The sequence below is a fragment of the Culex pipiens genome, chromosome 2 (genome assembly GCF_016801865.2).
Source record: "Culex pipiens pallens isolate TS chromosome 2, TS_CPP_V2, whole genome shotgun sequence".
NCBI lineage: Eukaryota > Metazoa > Arthropoda > Insecta > Diptera > Culicidae > Culex > Culex pipiens.
Window position 1 is genome coordinate 153,629,711 of NC_068938.1, and position 22,405 is coordinate 153,652,115.

Here is a 22,405-nt window from a genome sequence, read left to right on the forward strand (position 1 = left end):
AAATTTCAAACTGATAAATAACGACTCCAAAATTAACCACTTGTGAACTATCTTGAACAAAAAGGGGACAAAGTATTAAAAATCCAAATTTCATTGTGAACTTGGCTTTTTTATATTGAATGAGTTTCCAGCAGGATGACCCCTTCATGTGAACGCAAGTGAGTGTAAATGATCACCTCTTAATCTCATTTGATTTAGTTCGATCTTTCCACAGCCGGCTGTCTGAGAAAGAACCTTTCCTAAATTAATTTCCTCAACAATTAAACGGGAATCTCTCAACAGCAACGTCTGAATACTTGCCTTGAGATTAATACAACATACTTTAAAATTTTTAATGGAAAATTAAATAAACGGGAATTGTCTCAACAGCAGCATCCGATTGCTTGCCTTGAGAATAATATGGTATCCGTTAATTTCATCTATGCCACTGGTCGTATCGCTTGCTTAGGGCGAATCCCAGACCATTATTACCCCACACAACTACCAACTCCACGCGACACTTACGCAGCCCTGTTGCTTAAATTCAATTAAATTTGGTTAAACGGCCAATTTGATCGAGTTCCACTGTAGGGTTGGGAAAAAGAGCCTGCGGTTTCGCTACCTTTTTCTAAGTAAGTCAAGCATCAACATTTCCCGTGCTCCTAATCCTTATTCCTGCCCCGGTGAATGGTGGAGATGGGAGCGGCCGGCAATGGATGGTTTTCATGGTGCTGCCTGTCCGGTTCTGGTAGAATTGGTTTTAATTCCCTTTAATCAATTTCTAAGCAACCTGGGCTGGACAATCATCACATATACATGATGAAATCCAGTCTGCAACCAGCTAAGATCACCATCTCCATGCGAATGCGAATGCGAATGCGAATGCGAAAAATGCGACTTCCAAAAGTTTAATAATTTACATAATTTTACGGTTAGAAATGCTTTCGTTCTGTTATTTATTTTAATTGATATTTATAAAATTTAATTGATAAGTTTTAATACATCAATCATGATTATGAAGGATTTTTTTTAATAACTCATTTTCTAGAGAACACTTCACCGGTAGTGTCCGAAGCAGAGAGAAAATGATCCTGGTGATATGATTTTATGACAATTCTATAGACCGAAGATATCCACGGTGTCAGTGGCACGGAAGGAGATATGCCATTATTGTTCGTTCGTTGTTGATTGTTATTTGATTTCGGGGTTGGATCGTGATTTTATTTTCTCATTTTCATCGAGAGGAGGGCTGTGATTTTGTGGTGAATCAACTATGAGTAGGTAGGTTGAAGTGAGGAACCTCTGGCTGATTGTTATTGAAGATGGGTTTGATTTGTATGCGAATAAAATTAATTATTATCTATAGCCTAGAGATATGCAACACTTCTACACAATTAAAAAAAATCAAGTTTTGATTTGTAATTTAAAACTTTATTGCAAACTATGTTTTTGTTAACACTTTTTGCTTGCAGATTTCGGCTTATCATCAGTCTTAAACTTAACAAGCTTTGGTGTAAAAAACTCTAATGTATATTTAATTCTTAAACAAAAATTAGAACGTGTCAAAACTTGATAACCATACCCTATTTCCATAAAATACCAGATCAAAACATAAAACGCCACAAACAACCGACCATTCCGACAGGTATTTCTTGCAGGTGATGTTGATGTGTAAGTGTCAGAAAGACATCCCAAAGCAAGAGAGGATCGAAGAAAGGTGACTGAGCCGGTTCTGATCTCTGCTGCCAGTTGCCATGGTTGCGTACAAGTGGGCTTAGCTCTTCAGATTTTTGGCTTGTTTGATGGTTATTCGTGATCAAAAGTGCCTTAAATTAGTGTTTTTTTGTGCATTGTGATGAGGTTTAGTGTTTGTGATAAAAATCTACAAGAATATCGATCGATTGAAACGATTTTGGATGAATTGAAGTTTTCTAAATTTTGGGCAACTCGATTTGAAGATCATTATTTTCGTTCGTTGATCGTTGGCTCGCGGTGTGAGTGTTGAGAAAGAGTTGCCTTCACCTGGCACCAATATTTGCGCAAGGAAGTTGCGATCGCGGCTGCACGTGTGGTAGTGGTACAAAAGCACATGTTGTTTACGTTTTCCGCTCGTTTGTTTGAGTGTCGTTTTGTGTAAGGTGTGTTTTCAAAACAAATCGCGAAAACGTGACCCATCGATCGTTTGTTTGTTTACATTTGCACGTTGAAGAGCTAGAAGTAAACTTTCGCGATCGCGATCGATTTTTCCTCTTGAGAAAAAAGCTCGCAAAGCTAGTTTGAATGAAATACGAAATCAGCTATCACAGCGATACCACGAGCGAGGGTGCGATGGGAAGCCGTGCGCAGTCCGTGATCTGTGACAAGGTGCTGGCCGGGCTGCCCCAGCTGCTCGACGATCTGCAAAAGCTGTCCGAGGATCAGGACACCGCGGACGTGGTGTTTATCCTCGGGACCTCCGAGGAGCGCATTTTTGCGCACCGTATCATCTTGATGGCTAGGTTGGATTGAGTTTAAGCATACCGTCATCTGGGGTGAATCGGGACTACAGTCTGAATAGGGACAGCAGTGTTTAGAGCACTTAAAGGTTTCAAATTTGGAAATGGATGTACACATTTTGTTGGTCTGAGTCTGTTCTATCCGAAACCAATCAGAAAAATCAAAATATTGTGCTCTAACATGGTTAAAACTGCTGTCCCAATTCGCCCCATGTGTCCCAATTCACCCCAGTTGACGGTATTTATATTCAAAACTAACAAAATTATTTTAGATGCAAATCGTTCCAAAACACAAAACGCGGTGAGATCTGTCGCATTCCGGGTTGTTCGGTGTTGCCATCTGCCCCGGGCGCTCCCTCACCGATTCGACTGCCACACATCGAAGCGGACATATTTCGGCAGTTTATCCTCTACGTGTACACTGCAAAGGTATGAATCGGACCAGAACGGTTTGTGTCTTTGCCCAAAAAACTTAAGCTTAGGGTGGGTGTTACTGCTAAACACGATTGATTAGAGAAAGACATGAACCGTAAAGCACTTTAAAATTCACTACTGAACTAACTTATCAACATTTTTAGATCATGCTGCAAGATTCGAAGGTGTTTGAAATGATGACCCTGGCGCAGGATTTGGGCGTGGAAGAGTTGAAAATTGCCTGCGAGGAGCACGTCAGAACGACGATGTCGGTTGCGAATGCTTGTACGTTTTTGGCTGCCGTTATGGAAATTCAGGATAAGGCTTCTGGTAAGTGAATTGCACACTTTTTGGAAGTATTCACGGTACAATGCGTGTTGGGTTGGTCCTTACCGGTCGACGATAGCTCAGGGGGGTTGGATCGGGGTTGTCCGGATTGTTGGGGGCGCCTTTTTGTCCTGGGCTGTTCCGTCCGTTTGGTGGGGTTTTTGGGGGGAATTCCGGGGTCCAAATAACAACACGTACACACAGTTTCACATAAAACACTCAGCTACACTAAACACATTTATTAAAACTACAAAACTACATATATTAGGCACACAAAATACAGATTAAAAATCGGCCTCTTGGCCAGCTAGTTTTCGCTGCTGTTCAGCTTTGGGGTTCGCACAATTATTATTTAATTATTCTAATCATTGGCCGGGCCGGCCAGTCCGTTCCGCGTATTGGTGTCCATCGATCAGCTGGTCCAGCACACGCACACAGCGGCCGCCGCCGTGTGGATCGCGAGATGCACCAGTGAGACGGGATGAGCTGCAGTCGGTGAGAAGCGAGATTGCCTGCGCTACCGTACACGTAGACAATGCGGGAACGATCGAAACCAATTCTACGAATGTTTCTGATTTTAGCATAGCATAGCATTGGTGTCTACCCGTAGATGCTACTCTGTTATTGACCAGGACCTCCAAGAATTGCTCCGTGGACCACAGATGAAGAGTAGGAACCAATCATCACCACTTCGCAACTTTCAAATGTCCCTATCATGCTAGCCAATCACAGCGCCGGCCACGACCAGTGGTAAGACACGGGGGAAGTGGATAGGAATTTTAGTCCGATACTTGAGTGATGAAGACCGCTAAATCAGCTGCGTCTTCGACAAAGTATCACGTGAGGTTTGAGGGTGTTAGTAAGATGGGTGTGAAGCTAGGATTCACCGTGGTAAGTGATGCGGCCGGTCAAATCTATTTATAGTCCTTAATTCTTCGTATGTTCTTGGATTCATTTTTGGAAGCTTTCCAATTCGGTTCACCAAGCTTTTTGTGGTGAATTCTGGTCGTGTTGAAACCAGTGTCCTTGAATTCAACTTGCATTCAATATTGCATTTTCCTGTTCTTAGGTTCACACAGATTCCAATCAAGTTTCTTGGATTCTTATAGCATTCTTAATCCTTCTAGACAACTAAGCCTCGATGGTCTGGTGGTTAGCATTTTTGTCTGCTGACCCAAAGGACGGGGGATCGAACCCCGCCGCGAGCTAATGAATTTTTCGTTCATATTCAAGTGTTCAGAATTATTCCTTCTTTCCATAATTTCTCGATAGGGGCAGATGGGAATCGAACCCAGAACCTTCCGCTTACAAAGCGAACAGCGTAACCATTCAGCCACGCTTACCCCATTCTACGAATGTTTCTGATTTTCTGATTAAACGTGGACTGAAGTGTAATGAAACTACGATTGACTGTTGATAAAAGAGTTCCAATTTAAATGAAATCCATTGAACAAAATACTTATGGGTTGCATGTCATTTTGGGCAAAAAAACGTTTGAATTTAACTCGATTTTCACTCATCTATCTCTCTCTTAGTACGTAAAAGGTATGTACGGTACATACTTCGATGCCTCTGTGCTCTGATGTACTAACTGACTTTTGGGCCAAAATGAGTTAATGATGACATCTTTTAGCTAATTAAATTCCCTACAAAACGCTTTTAAGAGATCTGAAAAATTCGTTTCCTACGCGGAGATATCGCCCTGCAACCATTTGTACTAACTGACATTTTCGAACGCCTCATGGATGTGCTCTCTTATTTTTCATCATGGCTTGACCTTTTGAAAACACGCAAATCCATAAAAATACGATTGCACTATAATATTATGGTAAATTGCCAGGTGTCCTTACTAGTTTGAGCAATATTATGGAGCACTATTTTGGAAGGCAATTAGCACAAGTGTGCACATTTGGATACGTGAAGAAGTTGTAAGTTAGACGAAGTGCGTCAAATAATTATTTAGTGGCAGAGTTTTTTTAAATTGGATGACCCCTGAGTTAAGCTAAGTGTGACATTGGTAGGTGGATGTTATTGTTACGTAGTTTTTGGATTGGACGACCCCTGCAGTTGTTTTAAGTGTGCACAACGACTTAAAAATGTTTTAAATTGGATATTTGGGTTAGGCAAAGTGTGAGATTAATTAGTGGATGTTATTGTTACGTAGTTTTTTTTTTTAATGGACGACCCCTGCAGTTGTGCTATGTGTGCACAACGATTTAAAAAATGTTTTAAATTGGATATTTGGGATAGGCTAAGTGTGAGATTAGTTAGTGGATGATGTTGTTACGTAGTTTTTTTGGATTGGGCAACCCCTGAAGTTGTGCTAAGTGAGTTAGGCTGAGTGTGCACAACGACTTAAAAAATGTTTTAATTTTATGGTGTAACGAATGTTACGGTGTAACAAATGTTACGGTGTAACGAATGTTACGGTGTAACAAATGTTACGGTGTAACGAATGTTACGGTGTAACGAATGTTACGGTGTAACGAATGTTACGGTGTAACGAATGTTACGGTGTAACGAATGTTACGGTGTAACGAATGTTACGGTGTAACGAATGTTACGGTGTAACGAATGTTGCGGTGTAACGAATGTTACGGTGTAACGAATGTTACGGTGTAACGAATGTTACGGTGTAACGAATGTTACGGTGTAACGAATGTTACGGTGTAACGAATGTTACGGTGTAACGAATGTTACGGTGTAACGAATGTTACGGTGTAACGAATGTTACGGTGTAACGAATGTTACGGTGTAACGAATGTTACGGTGTAACGAATGTTACGGTGTAACGAATGTTACGGTGTAACGAATGTTACGGTGTAACGAATGTTACGGTGTAACGAATGTTACGGTGTAACGAATGTTACGGTGTAACGAATGTTACAGTGTAACGAATGATGCGGTGTAACGAATGATGCGGTGTAAGGAATGTTACGGTGTAACGAATGTTACGGTGTAACGAATGTTACGGTATAACGAATGTTACAGTGTAACGAATGATGCGGTGTAACGAATGATGCGGTGTAAAGAATGTTACGGTGTAACGAATGTTACAGTGTAACGAATGATGCGGTGTAACGAATGTTACGGTGTAACGAATGTTACGGTGTAACGAATGTTACGGTGTAACTAATGTTACGGTGTAACGAATGTTACGGTGTAACAAATGTTACGGTGTAACGAATGTTACGGTGTAACAAATGTTACGGTGTAACGAATGTTACGGTGTAACAAATGTTACGGTGTAACGTATGTTACGGTGTAACAAATGTTACGGTGTAACGAATGTTACGGTGTAACGAATGTTACGGTGTAACTAATTTTACGGTGAAACTTATTTTACGGTGAAACGTATGTTGCGGTGTAACGAATGTTACGGTGTAACGAATTTTACGATGTAACGAATGTTGCGGTGTAACGAATGTTGCGGTGTAACGAATGTTGCGGTGTAACAAATGTTTCGGTGTAACGAATGTTACGGTGTAACGAATGATGCGGTGTAACGAATTTTACGTTGAAACGTACGAATGTCACGGTGTAACGAATGGTTCATGGTTCACTGAACCAGGATTGAACCACAAAGGGAGGTTTAAGCCGAACCAATAGATGAACCTAGCCTAACCGGTTCATTTGGGAACTCTTGTTGTGCACACTTAGCACAATTGCAGGGGTCGTCCAAACAAAAAAAACTACGTAACAACAACATCCACTAACCAATGGCACACTTAACCTAACCCAAATATACACCTCAAACACCCTTCAAGAAGTTGTGCACATTTAGCACAACTGCAGGGATCATCCAATACAAAAAACTACGTAACAATAACATCCACTAACCAATCTCACACTTAGCCTAACCCAAATATCCAACTCAAACAAGAAGTTGTGCAAACTTAGCAAAACTGCAGGGATCGTCCAAACCAAAAAAAAACACGTAACAACATCATTCACGTAGTAGTGCACACTTAGCACAACTGTAGGGGTCGTCCATGTACAAATTCTAAGTATTGATTTTTTTGGAGCACTTTTGTTCTATTCGATACAAACTAAGAATCCATTGCAAGAGACAAGGGTTTCCAGCAAGGCCTCAGACTGGCAAGTAATTAATAATTACTTTGATTTTAAGCTGGTAATTAGGTAATTCATTAATTACTTAGTAATTCATGGTAATTAGAGTAATTTAAAGTAATAAATTGGTAATTATAGTAATTTTCGAATAATTAAAGTAATTTTTTTTAATTGTGCTTCTTCAACAAAACTTTTTGACTTTTATACATAATCTTTTATAACAGTATTTTTTTATTTCAAATAATAGTGTCACACGAAGATTAAAAAAAAAAGACAAAGATTAAAAAAAGACTGGTTCTTATTCACCAAAGTTCTCTCCTAAAACTTTCTTAAAATTTATTTTAAACATGTTTATTTGTTAAGCTGATTAACAACAAAAGTCAACGCCATGATATATTACTTAGTGAAAAATGTTTTGTGAATCCAAAATCTATTAATTTTTATTAAACAATTGTAGAAATATGAAACTTTTTGCAAGATTAACATTAGAACTGATTAATTTTTTATGCTTTACCTTCTAATAGGCAGTCAAAATTATTTGAAGTTTATGTGGATCAAATATTTAAACCAAAATGTACTTAATTATCATTGATAAAAGCAAAGTTTTCAAGTGATAGCCATTTAAAAATCAATAAAAATAAAAATAAGTTTATTTAAATATTTTTTCATAGTCTTCAGAAATTTACAGTCCCGTAATATCTCTTTTTTTAAGAGTTGAGCTATTTTCCTGCAAAAATTCCAAATATTTCTGAGACAAATGTTTCAATGTTAAAAATCAAATTCAGTGACTACAGTTGACTAATATTCAGATGCAGAAATTAAATCCAATGTAAATGTCATATTTTACATTATCCATATTTTTGGTAACGGATTTTTTAAATAAGCTTGAGAAAAAAAAAACAAAATTATGTCAAACCAATGTTCAAAAAATAATGTAAAACTTAACGTTATTTTGATGAATTTCACAGTTTTCAACTGCAAATATTTTTCAAAGTATATGTTTGGCACGAAAATTAGGGGGCCTTTTTTCAAAAAACTTCAATATTTTGATGGCATTCGACTTGCAATAAACTGAAAACAATTTAAAGTTGTGGTTTGGTTGAGAGTTTTAGCAGAATGCATTAATGTGAATACAAAAAGTTGTTCCTTTTTAAAATTAAATAATTTAATATTTTTTTCATATATTTAAGTAAAACAGTACAGTAAAAATTTATTTTGCGGTTAAAAAGATAATTTAAAATATTAAGGAAAAATAAGCCTGCAATTTGTTTTAAAGCTACGCTTTTCAATTTTTGCTTTTATGATAAGGCCGTTGCAAATATTTTTTGAAGTTTATGTCTCTCGGCTCTGACCAAATTCAATGGGGGGGGGGGGGGGGGTCAAAAAATAAAAAAATGAAATTACAAGCCTAGGATTCAACATTTGGATGAAAAAAGTATTTTAAAATGCATTTTACACGCACCCAGTTGCTTTCCAATCATTAGTTTTCACATATCGAGGTATCGACGAAAAAAAAATTTTTCGTCGGATTGTACATTGGTATTTTATGAAAATTCAAAATGTTTTCAAAGGAGTTCAAACATGCTAAATATGTATGATGATAAACGCAGGAAAATGCATCCTAACTGGTTTTCAATTAATTAAACTTTAATTTTCATTAAAATTTTGAAATTTTCCGGAAAAATATTTTTCTTGCCCCCTGAATATTCAGGCCGACTTTGAAAAAGGGGGAGGGTGCCTTAACATGACTTCAAAAAACGTCAGTCAACTTAAATAATCTTTTTTGCAAATGATTAATAAGGGTTTGGTTGATTGAAGCGTGAAACATAATGGAATTTCGTATCAGATAATAGACAGGTTAAATTGGCCATAAAACAAATTGTTCATATCAATTGAGCTACTTATTTTTTACCTGTGAATGGTATAATTGAATACTTATGTCAATTTTATAATGAAATAAAGTTTACTCGCTGTAGAATATTATGAAACTTCACCCCAAGTTTCAGCGCCCTCTAATGTCCCGCCCGTGTTGATCAATTGGACCGCGCACTGGACTTACAATCCAGAGGTTGCTGGCTCGAATCCCGCGGCGGGCGTACTAAAATTCTTTGTGTAAATATGGGTATCCGGCGCCGTCGCTCCGTGCCGTACTCAAACACTTAGGAGCCCAGGGCGGCGAAGTCCTTGTAGATAAAAATGAAGACACTAGTGGTTGGTACTTGCAAAGGTGGCCGACAGCTATAAAGTCAACTTCGTTTCTAATGGGGGGCAATTTTGACGTTGATCGCCTATAGCTCGGAAACGATTTTCAATATGTAAACTTTACGTTAGTGAAATATTCTGCTATTTTCAATAAAAAATATATGCAAAATTCACAATATCCAGATTGGTACAAAAATAAAATAAAAAGCATAATTTAAGACTTTGAACAAAAAAAATTGTCTGTCTTTCGCTTGATAAAGAGTGTTTTTAATTTATTTTATTAAGTTTTATTTTTAAAAATGCTATCGAATGAGCTTTTAATAAATAATTAAGTTAAAAATCGTAGAAATATATTCTTAAATTTATTTAATATTATTTTTTTTATCGCAGTCAAAAGTAATTAAGTAATTTATGTAATTAATCATTTTGGACCAGTAATTTGAGTAATTAATTGGCAGACTGGCAAGTAATAAACGCTTCTGGAAACCCTTGGCAAGAGACACACTTGTTCTAACTGCAATCTACCATAACAGTTCTATGGTTTGTGTCCTGGATATCTTGCATTTCTGAAAAGGTCGTATGACATGATGGAAATAAAATAAACTAGATCAAAGTTTTTACAAAATCATTTTCTTCTGTTTGTAAGCGTAGAACTATTCGGTTTTCGTCATAGTTGGTCTTATTGAAGCTATTTCATGGATTATCATACTTATATTTATGAAACATCACACTTCACTAAGTTTTTCTTCATAAAATTCAAGTTTTAACGGTAGTTGCTCTCAAAAACTGCAATTTTCACAATAAATTTAATGATAAACAAGTCTATTAAAAAAGTATTGTTGAGAAAAATGTTACTTAACTAGCAAAAATTCAAAGTTACTACGCAAAAACATTGAAACAACAAATAACTACTATTTTTAAAATAAAATGACTCTGCGCACTTTTGTACCAAGTGCCAGGTTGGAAGTATACACGACTCTGCCATCGAAGAAGCATTTTAGCTCAACTGCAAAATTCGCCCTGTGCACGTTTGTGCTAACTCATACAAATCACTGTTCAAGACACACTTGTGCTAATTGCAAGCATGATTTTTTTTCGTAATTTCTCTGTCAAATTTTTTTTGCATTTCAAAAGTTTTCATATTTTACCATATTATTAAGTTATGTCAGGAGCATACTTTAAAATTATTAGGACAATTTTTGCCTTCCTCACCTCACTGAGGCAAGGCTATAAAATCACTCGAAAAATGAACTTCTTAAATACGACTTTTAGATATACCTTCACGTATACCTATCGACTCAGAATCAAATTCTGAACAAATGTCTGTGGGGATGTGTGTAGACATGTTTTTTTCCACACGATTATCTCAGAACTGGCTGAACCGATTTTGGCCGGATCCGCCTTATTCTGTTCGTTTTGGGGTCCCCTAAGACCCTATTAAATTTTATTCTGTTTAATGAAGTACTTTTAAAGTTATGCCAAGAAAAAGTTTTTTTGTAGCTGCATAAAAGGGTGATTTTTGCATAACCTCAAAGGCCGGATCTTTTTGCTTACGCGCGAGAGTCGCGCAGCATGCGTAGGGATTTTGGTCCACGCGGGGGATTGGCAGCCACACCCCCTTGCATGCGTATCGCCCGGTTGCCACATTGCTTAAGCAGTGTCTGCGTCTCTTCTGGAAAAAATCTGTATTGATTATGTTGCTGCATCATTTTGTCTCGACAAAGATTTACACGAACTTTTTAATTATTTTTTTTATAACTCATGAGACTTTTCTCCTTTATTTTGGAGAGTTGGTAAAAAAAATAATTGAAAATTGCTGTTCAAGCAAAATCAATAATTATAAAAAATAAATGAAAAAAAAAAACTCTTAAATTAATTTGTAAATACAACCTAAAATACAACATGAATACGAGGAAGGCACCAATCACCTTAAGGTGGATTAAGTAACGTTTTTGTCGAATAGTTTCCCAGAAACAGAAATTCAAAGTTAAAAAATCGATTTTCTCGTAACTACCAAAATGTCAGTTAGTATAAGAGAGCACACAAGCATCGACTTGTTACAATGGTTCGGCATCATAGCCGCAAGTCCTGCAAGCTCTAACGCAGATGCTCTATGCTACAATCACCATCATCTTCCTATTATAGGATGCCATATTTAGCATTTGGTATGACAACTGAAGATTAGCTTTTTTCTATTGTATACACAAGAAGTGAACTGTTGCAATACATTGTATTGCGTTTTCACAAACTGATGCAAATAAGGTGAACTGTTCCAATAATTAATAACAAAATGTCGCACGAAATGCCAAGGTTAATCGTTGCTACGTCCGTGGTAGAAATACAGAAATGCGTAGAAGCATAATACTCAGTCGTGAAACACAGTTGACGTTCAAAAGTCATGTTTGCCTTACGCACCTCAATGAGGAATGGCTATAAATCACTTGAAACCTTCTAGACTTACCTTCACGTATACAAAACGACTCAGAATCTGATTCTGGGCAAATATCTGCGCGTGTCGGTGTGTATCAAAAGTGTCACTCGATCATCGCTGGACGGCCTTGACCGATTTTGACCGTTTTGGTCTTATTCGATCCGTTTTGGGGCCTATAAGTCTCTATTCAATATCAGCAAGTTTATATAAGTACTTCAAAAGTCATGCTAAAATAACGATTTCGACTTAAGTCCAAAAGATTGCGATACCACCCTTTTTGTAGAAAAAATCGTCATGTTATACATTTTTAGAAAGCTAAAGCTTGAAGATCTGATAACCTTACCAAAGTTACGAGCACTCAAGTGTTCATTATACTCTTTTTTGTAGTCGGATCTAAGATATTTTGACGAAAAAGGTATCCGGATGTCCATCATGCGAATCATCGTTAGATTTGTAATTGAAATATTTTTTTTCCCCCATTTTCGTCATTTTCTCTTGATTTCTTTTTTTTTCGCTAAACCATATTTTGATACATTACCGTCATCAGGGGTGAAATTGAAGACATTTCATTATTTTTGTATGACCCAATGTCACCCTTGTTGACGGTACGTACAATTTTCCAAGTAATCCGATAAAAATAGTTTCTGACATGGGCTCATTGGTACCGAGACCGTCAAAACAGCATTTAAAGTGTTCATACGACATTTTCAGATATCAGGCTAGAATTTTTTGAACTTTAAACTAATTTGCTTAAAATGGGGGGAGGTGTCCACGTGCTTCCATCCCGCCAGTCCATATGTATAGCCTTAGTGTTGTGTTTTCTGTATTTGATATTTTGTGAACCACACCGTATGCTGTACTCGACAGATATGGACTGTAGCCCGGGTCAAAAAAAATAAAATTGCTCAAATCAAAAAGTATATGAGATTGCCCGAAAGAGTACTCAAAATGGGGCCTACAGCCCAAATTTCAGCCCATTTGGTTGAAAATTGGCTTGCCTTGAGCAGGAATAAGTTTAAATGGGAATTAACCCGTAAAACTTGAGCAATTGGGTACATTGCTCTGTACAAGTCTGTCGTTGAAATTTAACGACTTTTGCATACCATGGGGTCCAAGGGGATGTTCTGGGAAACAATTCCTCTGAAGGGTGCAAGATGATCCGAGGCCTCTAATCTTGCCTAGAAGCAGAATCATTCCGGCGTCGCCGAAATTCTCATGGTCCCAGCAAAATGTACTGGGATAAATCAAAGCACACTAAGAAGGCTGCCTCGATCAGAGGACGCCACATGTCAATCAGCCACCACGTGGAAGGAGGGGTGTCTCCAATTTTGGCTTTAAAGTGGTTCTGTCAATGTTAAAACATTTTATTTAGTCAGATATTTGTGCAAAAACACTTTATAAAAGTCAAATATCATTTTAATCTCCAATTTCCAGATACCCTCCTGCCACGCGGTGGCTGATTGACATGTGGCGTCCTCTGATCGAGACAGCTTTCTTAGTGTGCTATGATTTATCCCAGTACATTTTGCTGGGACCTTGAGAATTTCGGCGACGCCGGAATGATTCTGCTTCTAGGCAAGATTAGAGGCCTCGGATCACCTTGCATCCTTCAGAGGAATTGTTTCCCAGAACATCCCCTTGGACCCCATGGTATGCAAAAGTCGTTAAATTTCAACGACAGACTTGTACAGAGCAATGTACCCAATTGCTCAAGTTTTACGGGTTAATTCCCATTTAAACTTATTCCTGCTCAAGGCAAGCCAATTTTCAACCAAATGGGCTGAAATTTGGGCTGGAGGCCCCATTTTGAGTACTCTTTCGGGCAATCTCATATACTTTTTGATTTGAGCAATTTTATTTTTTTTGACCCGGGCTAATGGACTGGTTCCCGGCCGGGCTGATGGGTCTCGCAGCTGGCTAGTTGAACGTACCTGTTAGAACATCAAATCATGATGTTTTATCCTTTTGTTTCCTTAGTAACAGTAGCATAGTTAGTTCAGCAAGGGAAGCAATAGTTTGATCCGTTCAGCTGTTCAAGCAATTGCTTTCGATTCAAACTTGTGCTGAACATTGTTGGACTACCTAGACTACTGATCAAAGGAAACAAACACGAGGGTACAAAGGGATAAGCTCCCCCCGGATGGGGCTAAATTGTGGAACGCTCCCAGTGAATTTTACTGAGCTGTTTTGGACATTTTAGGTAATAGTTGTACAAAAAAATAGTTAAAGCTCGGTATTAATTCACTGGGAGGTCGTGTAAAAATGTCCGTGCTTGTGAAGTTCTGTTTCTGTGTCACTGTTGTGTTAGTTTGTAACATGTTCGCCATGAAACTTCTAACCAGCAATGATTAGTTATGCGGAATTCTTCAAGTACGGGAGCACGACGAAATTAGACGACCCGAAGAAATAGTGAAAGTGATAGTGAAAGCAAATAAATGAAGTGTCAATAAATAATCATAAAGTGACAGTATTATTATAAATATATTTAATATGATATTACACTTTACAGTTGAGTTGAAACTCACTATCAGAATCTAATGTTTTCTTGTGTTCTCTTTTGTTCTTTTCGTTTCAAACCGAATGAGCGAGCATCTGACTTGCTACACAGCTGCAGGACAAATTAACACCAGCTGTGATCAATACCACACCGACTGTCAGGATTGCTACCAAGCATGGTGGCCACGGCTATATGTCCAACCGAGAGACCTCCAAGGTCGCAGGGAAGTATTAATTAGTATCGCCTTTTTATTTCTGACCCTTTTGTTAATACAAATTCCTTTGCAGATACCACTTTAAAAGTATGGCTCGCGCTCTGCTTTGATGTTTTGCTTTTTCTATCCGCTTTCTACCCCCAATGTGTCCTGCACTGGGGGTGCCTGGGGTAACTTCGAGTTGACCTGGGCCGCCCGAGGAATTATGTCGTAGGTGGCTCGTGTACAGGTTCACTCACCTCTCCTCGCGGCAAGGTTTTCCGTAGGTCTACACTCGAACATGCAACATGGGACAGCATGAATCTTCAGCTGAAGCCGGACGAATGTATTCCGAAATTACAGAATTACAGAATTTAAACTAATTTGCTTAAAATCTTACACGCAACCGAGCTCGGCTGAAAATCGTGCAAAATCCCTCTCAAGTCGAGCGGGAATTACTACCGTGCACGGACAGGCGAGAAAACCCTCACGAATGTGTTGCGGGAAATCCGCAAGAAATATTTCAAGCTTGAGTAAGCGGGGAATAAACACACACATGCGTGTTTTTACACATGTATTGGTGATATTTTGGGATCACATCGAATATGAGTGTGTTAGTGAGGTTTTTTGTGGGTTTATTTGTATTGGTAAGCTTCGTCGGGAAAAAATGGCTGCCCTCCCATTCAAAGCAAATAAAAAAATAACGCAAAATAGGTTTCAAAATGGTTTATTCACAAAAAACACTTCATAATTTTTTATCGTTTAACACTTTTCACAAAATTTATCACATTTTTCGGGAAGCGCACGGGAGCCGGGAGCGGATCAGCACCCACACGTTGTTGCCGGAATCTGCTTGATGAAGTCATGGCCACGTCTTGTCCGCAGCTTGGCCAACGCTTTTGAACGACTTGACTTGGCCACGGCTTGTCCGCAACTAGGCCAAAGATTGTCCGGGACTTGGACACCAAAGCTCCAGCACTCCGATGAACCTAAACACAGAAAAAAGTAGACGAATTTAACTTCATGCTGATATCGTTTTATTTTGTTTTAATCTCACCTTTTTGGGCCACTTTTTTTGTAACTCGTTCCAATGATGTGAATTCATAGAATTTCAAACGATTTCGGATGAAATTATCTTCGAAATTTGCTTCCGATCACGCGAAAAAAAAACAACCGCTGCGTTCAAAATCTCGTCTCCACTCAACTGTCATTGCAAGCAAAAAAACAGCAGGAGTTGTTCAAGGCAATCGGGTGCTATAAGGTATGACGGACTTTTTTGCTTTATAAAAGTATTTAGATAATGGGAATATGGGTATTTTGAGGAAAATTATTATATTACATGTTATATTATGATAATTGGAAAATAATGTTCAAATTTGTATTATGTAGAGAAATAATAATCCAAACAAAAACATATTTGTACAGGACAATATTCCACCATACCTTCTAATATTTAAGCTCTTGGTGGACGTTTGCTTAGTTACTATTCTTAAATTGCCGTAATGAAAGTATTGGCATTTTCAGAAAAAAAGAATATCCGTTACTTGATCGATTATTATTATTATTATGTAATGGATTTTTTATAAAATTGTAAAATTGTCAAAATGTTAAAATGTCAAAATGTCAAAATGTCAAAATGTCAAAATGTCAAAATGTCAAAATGTCAAAATGTCAAAATGTCAAAATGTCAAAATGTCAAAATGTCAAAATGTCAAAATGTCAAAATGTCAAAATGTCAAAATGTCAAAATGTCAAAATGTCAAAATGTCAAAATGTCAAAATGTCAAAATGTCAAAATGTCAAAATGTCAAAATGTCAAAATGTCAAAATGTCAAAATGTCAAAATGTCAAAATGTCAAAATGTCAAAATGTCAAAATGTCAAAATGTCAAAATGTCAAAATGTCAAAATGTCAAAATGTCAAAATGTCAAAATGTCAAAATGTCAAAATGTCAAAATGTCAAAATGTCAAAATGTCAAAATGTCAAAATGTCAAAATGTCAAAATGTCAAAATGTCAAATTGTCAAATTGTCAAATTGTCAAATTGTCAAATTGTCAAATTGTCAAAATGTCAAATTGTCTAATTGTCAAATTGTCAAATTGTCAAATTGTCAAATTGTCAAATTGTCTAATTGTCAAATTGTCAAATTGTCAAATTGTCAAATTGTCAAATTGTCAAATTGTCAAATTGTCAAATTGTCAAATTGTCAAATTGTCAAATTGACAAATTGTCAAATTGTCAAATTGTCAAATTGTCAAATTGTCAAATTGTCAAATTGTCAAATTGTCAAATTGTCAAATTGTCAAATTGTCAAATTGTCAAAATGTCAAATTGTCAAATTGTCAAATTGTCAAATTGTCAAATTGTCAAATTGTCAAATTGTCAAATTGTCAAATTGTCAAATTGTCAAATTGTCAAATTGTCAAATTGTCAAATTGTCAAATTGTCAAATTGTCAAATTGTCAAATTGTCAAATTGTCAAATTGTCAAATTGTCAAATTGTCAAATCGTCAAATTGTCAAATTGTCAAATTGTCAAATTGTCAAATTGTCAAATTGTCAAATTGTCAAATTGTCAAATTGTCAAATTGTCAAATTGTCAAATTGTCAAATTGTCAAATTGTCAAATTGTCAAATTGTCAAATTGTCAAATTGTCAAATTGTCAAATTGTCAAATTGTCAAATTGTCAAATTGTCAAATTGTCAAATTGTCAAATTGTCAAATTGTCAAATTGTCAAATTGTCAAATTGTCAAATTGTCAAATTGTCAAATTGTCAAATTGTCAAATTGTCAAATTGTCAAATTGTCAAATTGTCAAATTGTCAAATTGTCAAATTGTCAAATTGTCAAATTGTCAAATTGTCAAATTGTCAAATTGTCAAATTGTCAAATTGTCAAATTGTCAAATTGTCAAATTGTCAAATTGTCAAATTGTCAAATTGTCAAATTGTCAAATTGTCAAATTGTCAAATTGTCAAATTGTCAAATTGTCAAATTGTCAAATTGTCAAATTGTCAAATTGTCAAATTGTCAAATTGTCAAATTGTCAAATTGTCAAATTGTCAAATTGTCAAATTGTCAAATTGTCAAATTGTCAAATTGTCAAATTGTCAAATTGTCAAATTGTCAAATTGTCAAATTGTCAAATTGTCAAATTGTCAAATTGTCAAATTGTCAAATTGTCAAATTGTCAAATTGTCAAATTGTCAAATTGTCAAATTGTCAAATTGTCAAATTGTCAAATTGTCAAATTGTCAAATTGTCAAATTGTCAAATTGTCAAATTGTCAAATTGTCAAATTGTCAAATTGTCAAATTGTCAAATTGTCAAATTGTCAAATTGTCAAATTGTCAAATTGTCAAATTGTCAAATTGTCAAATTGTCAAATTGTCAAATTGTCAAATTGTCAAATTGTCAAATTGTCAAATTGTCAGATTGTCAAACAATGTTTCAATTTTCAATGACATTTTGACAAAACAATTAAAGAAAACAGTAAATTCTTCAATTGTTCAATATGTTTGAGTCATGTCACTCCTGTGCCGCACTGCTAAGTGAATTTGTGCTGATCGGCGATACAAATGAAGCACGCATACTTGTGCACAGCACTGACGTGTGAGATACAACTGCCCTTTGAGTGTTTACGTTCTTGGTCAATGAAATTGAAACATTTCGACATTTTCCTGTGATGGTGTGCGTGAATTTTCGAGACCGTTCAAGTCGGGAGGGATTTCCTCGCGATTTCAGCGTTGTTCCACACAGCTCAAATTGGGAGGGCCGCCCTCAAGGATTTCTCGTTTGCGTGTACTACCTTTCATTTGTGTCCATGCGACCTAAAACCGGTAAAATCGGCTATTCGTCGATCATCGACTGTATTTTTTCATATACTGAACTGAATCACCCTGTACAATTGAATATTAGTAAACAAAAACAATTAACAAGAAAAAACCTCTGGGGAAATAGATTGAGGTTAAAAATTCTTCATCCATAAGAAAGGTCATTTCAGAACCTTTCTAAAAATATATAATATGACAGGTTTTTATGCCAAACCACCCTTTTTTGCACATTGTGAAATTTATATGCAGCAGTTTATTAATCTTAACTTTTGATGTGCTTATTAAATCTTATAAATTTCAAAAGGGACTTATGGGGACCCAAGACGAATCGAATGAGGCCAATACGGTCAAAATCGGTTCAGCCAGTGACGAGATATTCCAGTGATATTAATTTTCGGTACACGTGTCTACATACATCCGAACACACAGACATTTGCTCAGCTGGTGATTCTGAGTCGGTATGTTCAAATGAGGGTGGCAGGGATACCAGGTCTGGTGGAAGTCGAATTCGTAGACTTGTTCAAAAAAAAATTTCCAGGTGGTTGGTGTCTAGGGAACACAAAATATTTTTATTTTAGCTAGGGGTTATAGAATTTCCAAAACAAATAGTTTTCTTTTTTCTTTTAAATCTATTTAAGGTTTTATCAAGATCAATAAAAAATTAATTTCAAATTTCATGCCTAATTTTACGACACTATATTTCTACAGTTGTGCTACTGTACATAAACTACAAAATATAAATGATTTATTGAAAATATTTTTTTTCGTGATTTTATGTGCATGTGTCCGTTTCCTGATCTTCATTTAAAATTAATTTAAAATGACAACCGATCTGTCTAACAATCGAATTTAAAAAAAACTGTTGTGGAAGTTTTACAAAAATTCAAAATATTTTTGAACAAACTTGAAGGAGCTTAAAATGGTTATGATACATTGTGCCGTGACAGAATGACGTTTCTTTTTTTCAGTTTTTTGCTGTAACTCGGAAATTTCAAAGAAAACATCCTCAATATTTTTACAGATTCTGAAAGTAAATTAATTTGCCATAAGACATTGGGCTAAGAGTTTAACGTTTCGGTTGCTGTTTTCCGTTCGTGTTTTTCGACGAGAAATTTATTCTATTTTCTGGATATGATAAGCTTTGGAAAAATAGTTTCTGACCACCGGATATATTTCAGGATTCCGAAGGTGGTTTTGAGGTGTTTTTGCAGTTTATATTTCATTTGCGTCGAAAGTCAAGGTTATAAATCTTTAAATGTTTGTAAATGTTGGCTTTACAAGCCTTAACTATACACAATCCAATCACAACATATATTTCGCCAATAAATCAAGTTTTAAAATTTTCCTACTGGTATACTAGCCCGGAGAATGTGTCTTATAAACACAGGAAAATGCATTTTAATGTTGAATTGATTGCACTCCTATTTTCAAGATTTTTTATTACAAAAAATGGTTTACCATATTTTGTTAGGTACCTCGTTAGGTACCCTATTCAGAAGAAAAGGCAACACTAACATTGAATTAATGTGTATTACATAAAAAAAAATTGTCCACAGTCTTACATATTACATATAATATTACTTAAATTACATTTGCAACGTTTTTAAGTGCTTTGTAAACAGTCGAAAATTTTTATCTTGCGAATGAACTATCCAATTGATTTGGTGTTTTCGGCTAAGATTTTCATATTTTTTAGACCGTTGCATTTTTTTTTAAATAGTGTTTTGAAATGCATTTTACACCTGCCCAGTTGTTTTGCAATCATTAGTTTTAAAAATATCTAAGTACTGAAGATTTTTTTTTTCGCAGAATTTTTTTTTTGCAATTATGTACAACGGAAATTCACTGAAAATCCAAATTTTTCAATCGATCGCAGACATGCTAAATATTATTTTTAACTCTAACAAAAGAATACACTTTTTTTCAATTACTTTTAAACTTTTAAAATTCCCAAATTTCGCATTTACATTTTTTCAAAAAAACCTCTGCTTGGCCGTGACTTATAAAATTTTCACCCAAAACATTTTAAACTTCATTTTTGAAAGTAGAATTGAACTTGCAAACGAAAAGCATTTTTCAGAAATGTTGATAAAGCTTTTACAAAGAATTTTTTCTTAATAAGTGTAAATTGCATTTTTTTTTTAGTTTTTATTTAAGTACACGTCTAATAAACATTGTAGATTTGTCTTTTCGTTCCTGCGATACAGCCACTTAAATATAAAGAATAAAAAAATGTTTTCAAAATTTCACCCGAACAGCAAGATTTTTTTATTCAAGATAGCCCTTTCATTCATTAAATATTATTTAAATTCAGAAAATTTGAAATTTTCCGAAAATCCTAAGCCAGGGCCACCTAACATCCGGCAGCGAAGGCATTTTATCTGGCCTACGGCGGTTTTCGAAAATTGTTTGTGTAGACCAGCGATTCTCAACGGGGGTACAAAACAATCTGAAGATAAAAACAATCTGAAGATAAAATTTTAACATTTTTAACAAAACATTTATTGAAGCATTTATATGGATTTTGCTTTTATCTTTTTTTGTACAAAACACAAGTTGGTGAAAAGTTACAAATCGTCTATATATTTTTTTTTTATTTTGCCAAAATTAACACATTTGAGCAATTCTCTACGAAATCGGTATTTTTTCTTTAATTTTAATTTTTGTATTTTCAATCCGGCTGAAACTTTTTTGGTGCCTTCGATATGCTTAAAGAAGCCATTTTGCATCACTAGTTTGTCCATATTATGTTCCATACAAATTTGGCAGCTGTCCATACAAAAATGATGTATGAAAATTCAAAAATCTGTATCTTTTGAAGGAATTTTTTGATCGATTTGGTGTCTTGGGCAAAGTTGTAGGTATGTATAAGGACTACACTGGAAAAAATTGATAAACGGTAAAAAATTAGTGATTTTTTATTTCACTTTTTGTCACTAAAACTTGATTTGCAAAAAACACTATTTTTAATTTTTTTTAATCAAGACTAACATTTCAAAAGGTTAAAATTAAAAAAATGACCGGTTAAAATTTAAAAAAATATCCATACCTGCAACTTTGCCGAAGACACCAAATCGATAAAAAAAATCCTTCCAAAGATACAGATTTTCGAATTTTCATAAATCATTTTTGTATGGAAAGCTGCCAAATTTGTATGGAAAAATATATGGACAAACTAATGATGCAAAATGGATTCTTTGGGCATACCGAAGGCACCAAAAAAGTTTCAGCCGGATTAAAAAATATAAAAAATGATCGAAATCTCAGAGAATTGCTCATTTACCATATTAATGCTCTGGGCATACAAATTTCTCGAAGCAAATTTGGTTATAGTAATTTAGAAATATAGAAATAATAAAATGTATAAACAAAAAATATGTTTTATAGATGGTTTGAAAAATATTTTTCCTTATTTTTGTTTAAAATCTTTGAATTTTAAATTTATTTGATTTCACGAATAAAAAATTAAATAAAAAAAACACTTAAATTTTTTTTGAATGCTTAAATTAACCGAAAAAAATCAGTTTTTAAATTGTATTTTTAAATTTCATGTCAATTTAAAGTAGAAAATAGAAACTAGAAACAAGAAATTAAATCATCGATTTGAAAATACTGCAACAAGAAAACTGGGTTATGGATTTTTTTGCCAACCTGTATACTGCTCCAACTGCCATTTTTAAATCAGAATTCTTTAGAGCAATCGGCAAACATTTGAATTTAAAATTAATTTATCAAAGTGTGGAAATATTAAGGAGGGCGCCGAATTGATGCTTCGCCAAGGGCCCCTTGGACATCCCTGAAGCAAAGTAACATTTTTCGAAGAGCAAAAGTTACTAAAAATGTCCTCATGAACACGGGAAAAATATGTGGAATTTTCACTTGTAACCTCTTCTTAGAGAAAGTTACTCAAAACCCTATACAATATTCCTACTCCCAATTTTTGTTAAAGGTTTTGATCCGGA

The 22,405-nt window shown here is 35.4% G+C and overlaps 1 protein-coding gene across 1 annotated transcript in view; it reads left to right on the top strand.

The window, feature by feature from the left end:
- The first annotated feature begins 1,865 nt into the window (after window positions 1-1,865).
- Window positions 1,866-22,405, top strand: part of LOC120429588 (serine-enriched protein) — a 38,321-nt gene continuing 17,781 nt past the window's right edge. The window contains exons 1-3 of the mRNA XM_039594625.2: window positions 1,866-2,477; window positions 2,747-2,903; window positions 3,053-3,218. Coding sequence (XP_039450559.1) covers window positions 2,260-2,477; window positions 2,747-2,903; window positions 3,053-3,218 — 541 coding nt within the window. The 5' untranslated portion in view covers window positions 1,866-2,259. The remainder of the gene's footprint in view (window positions 2,478-2,746; window positions 2,904-3,052; window positions 3,219-22,405) is intronic.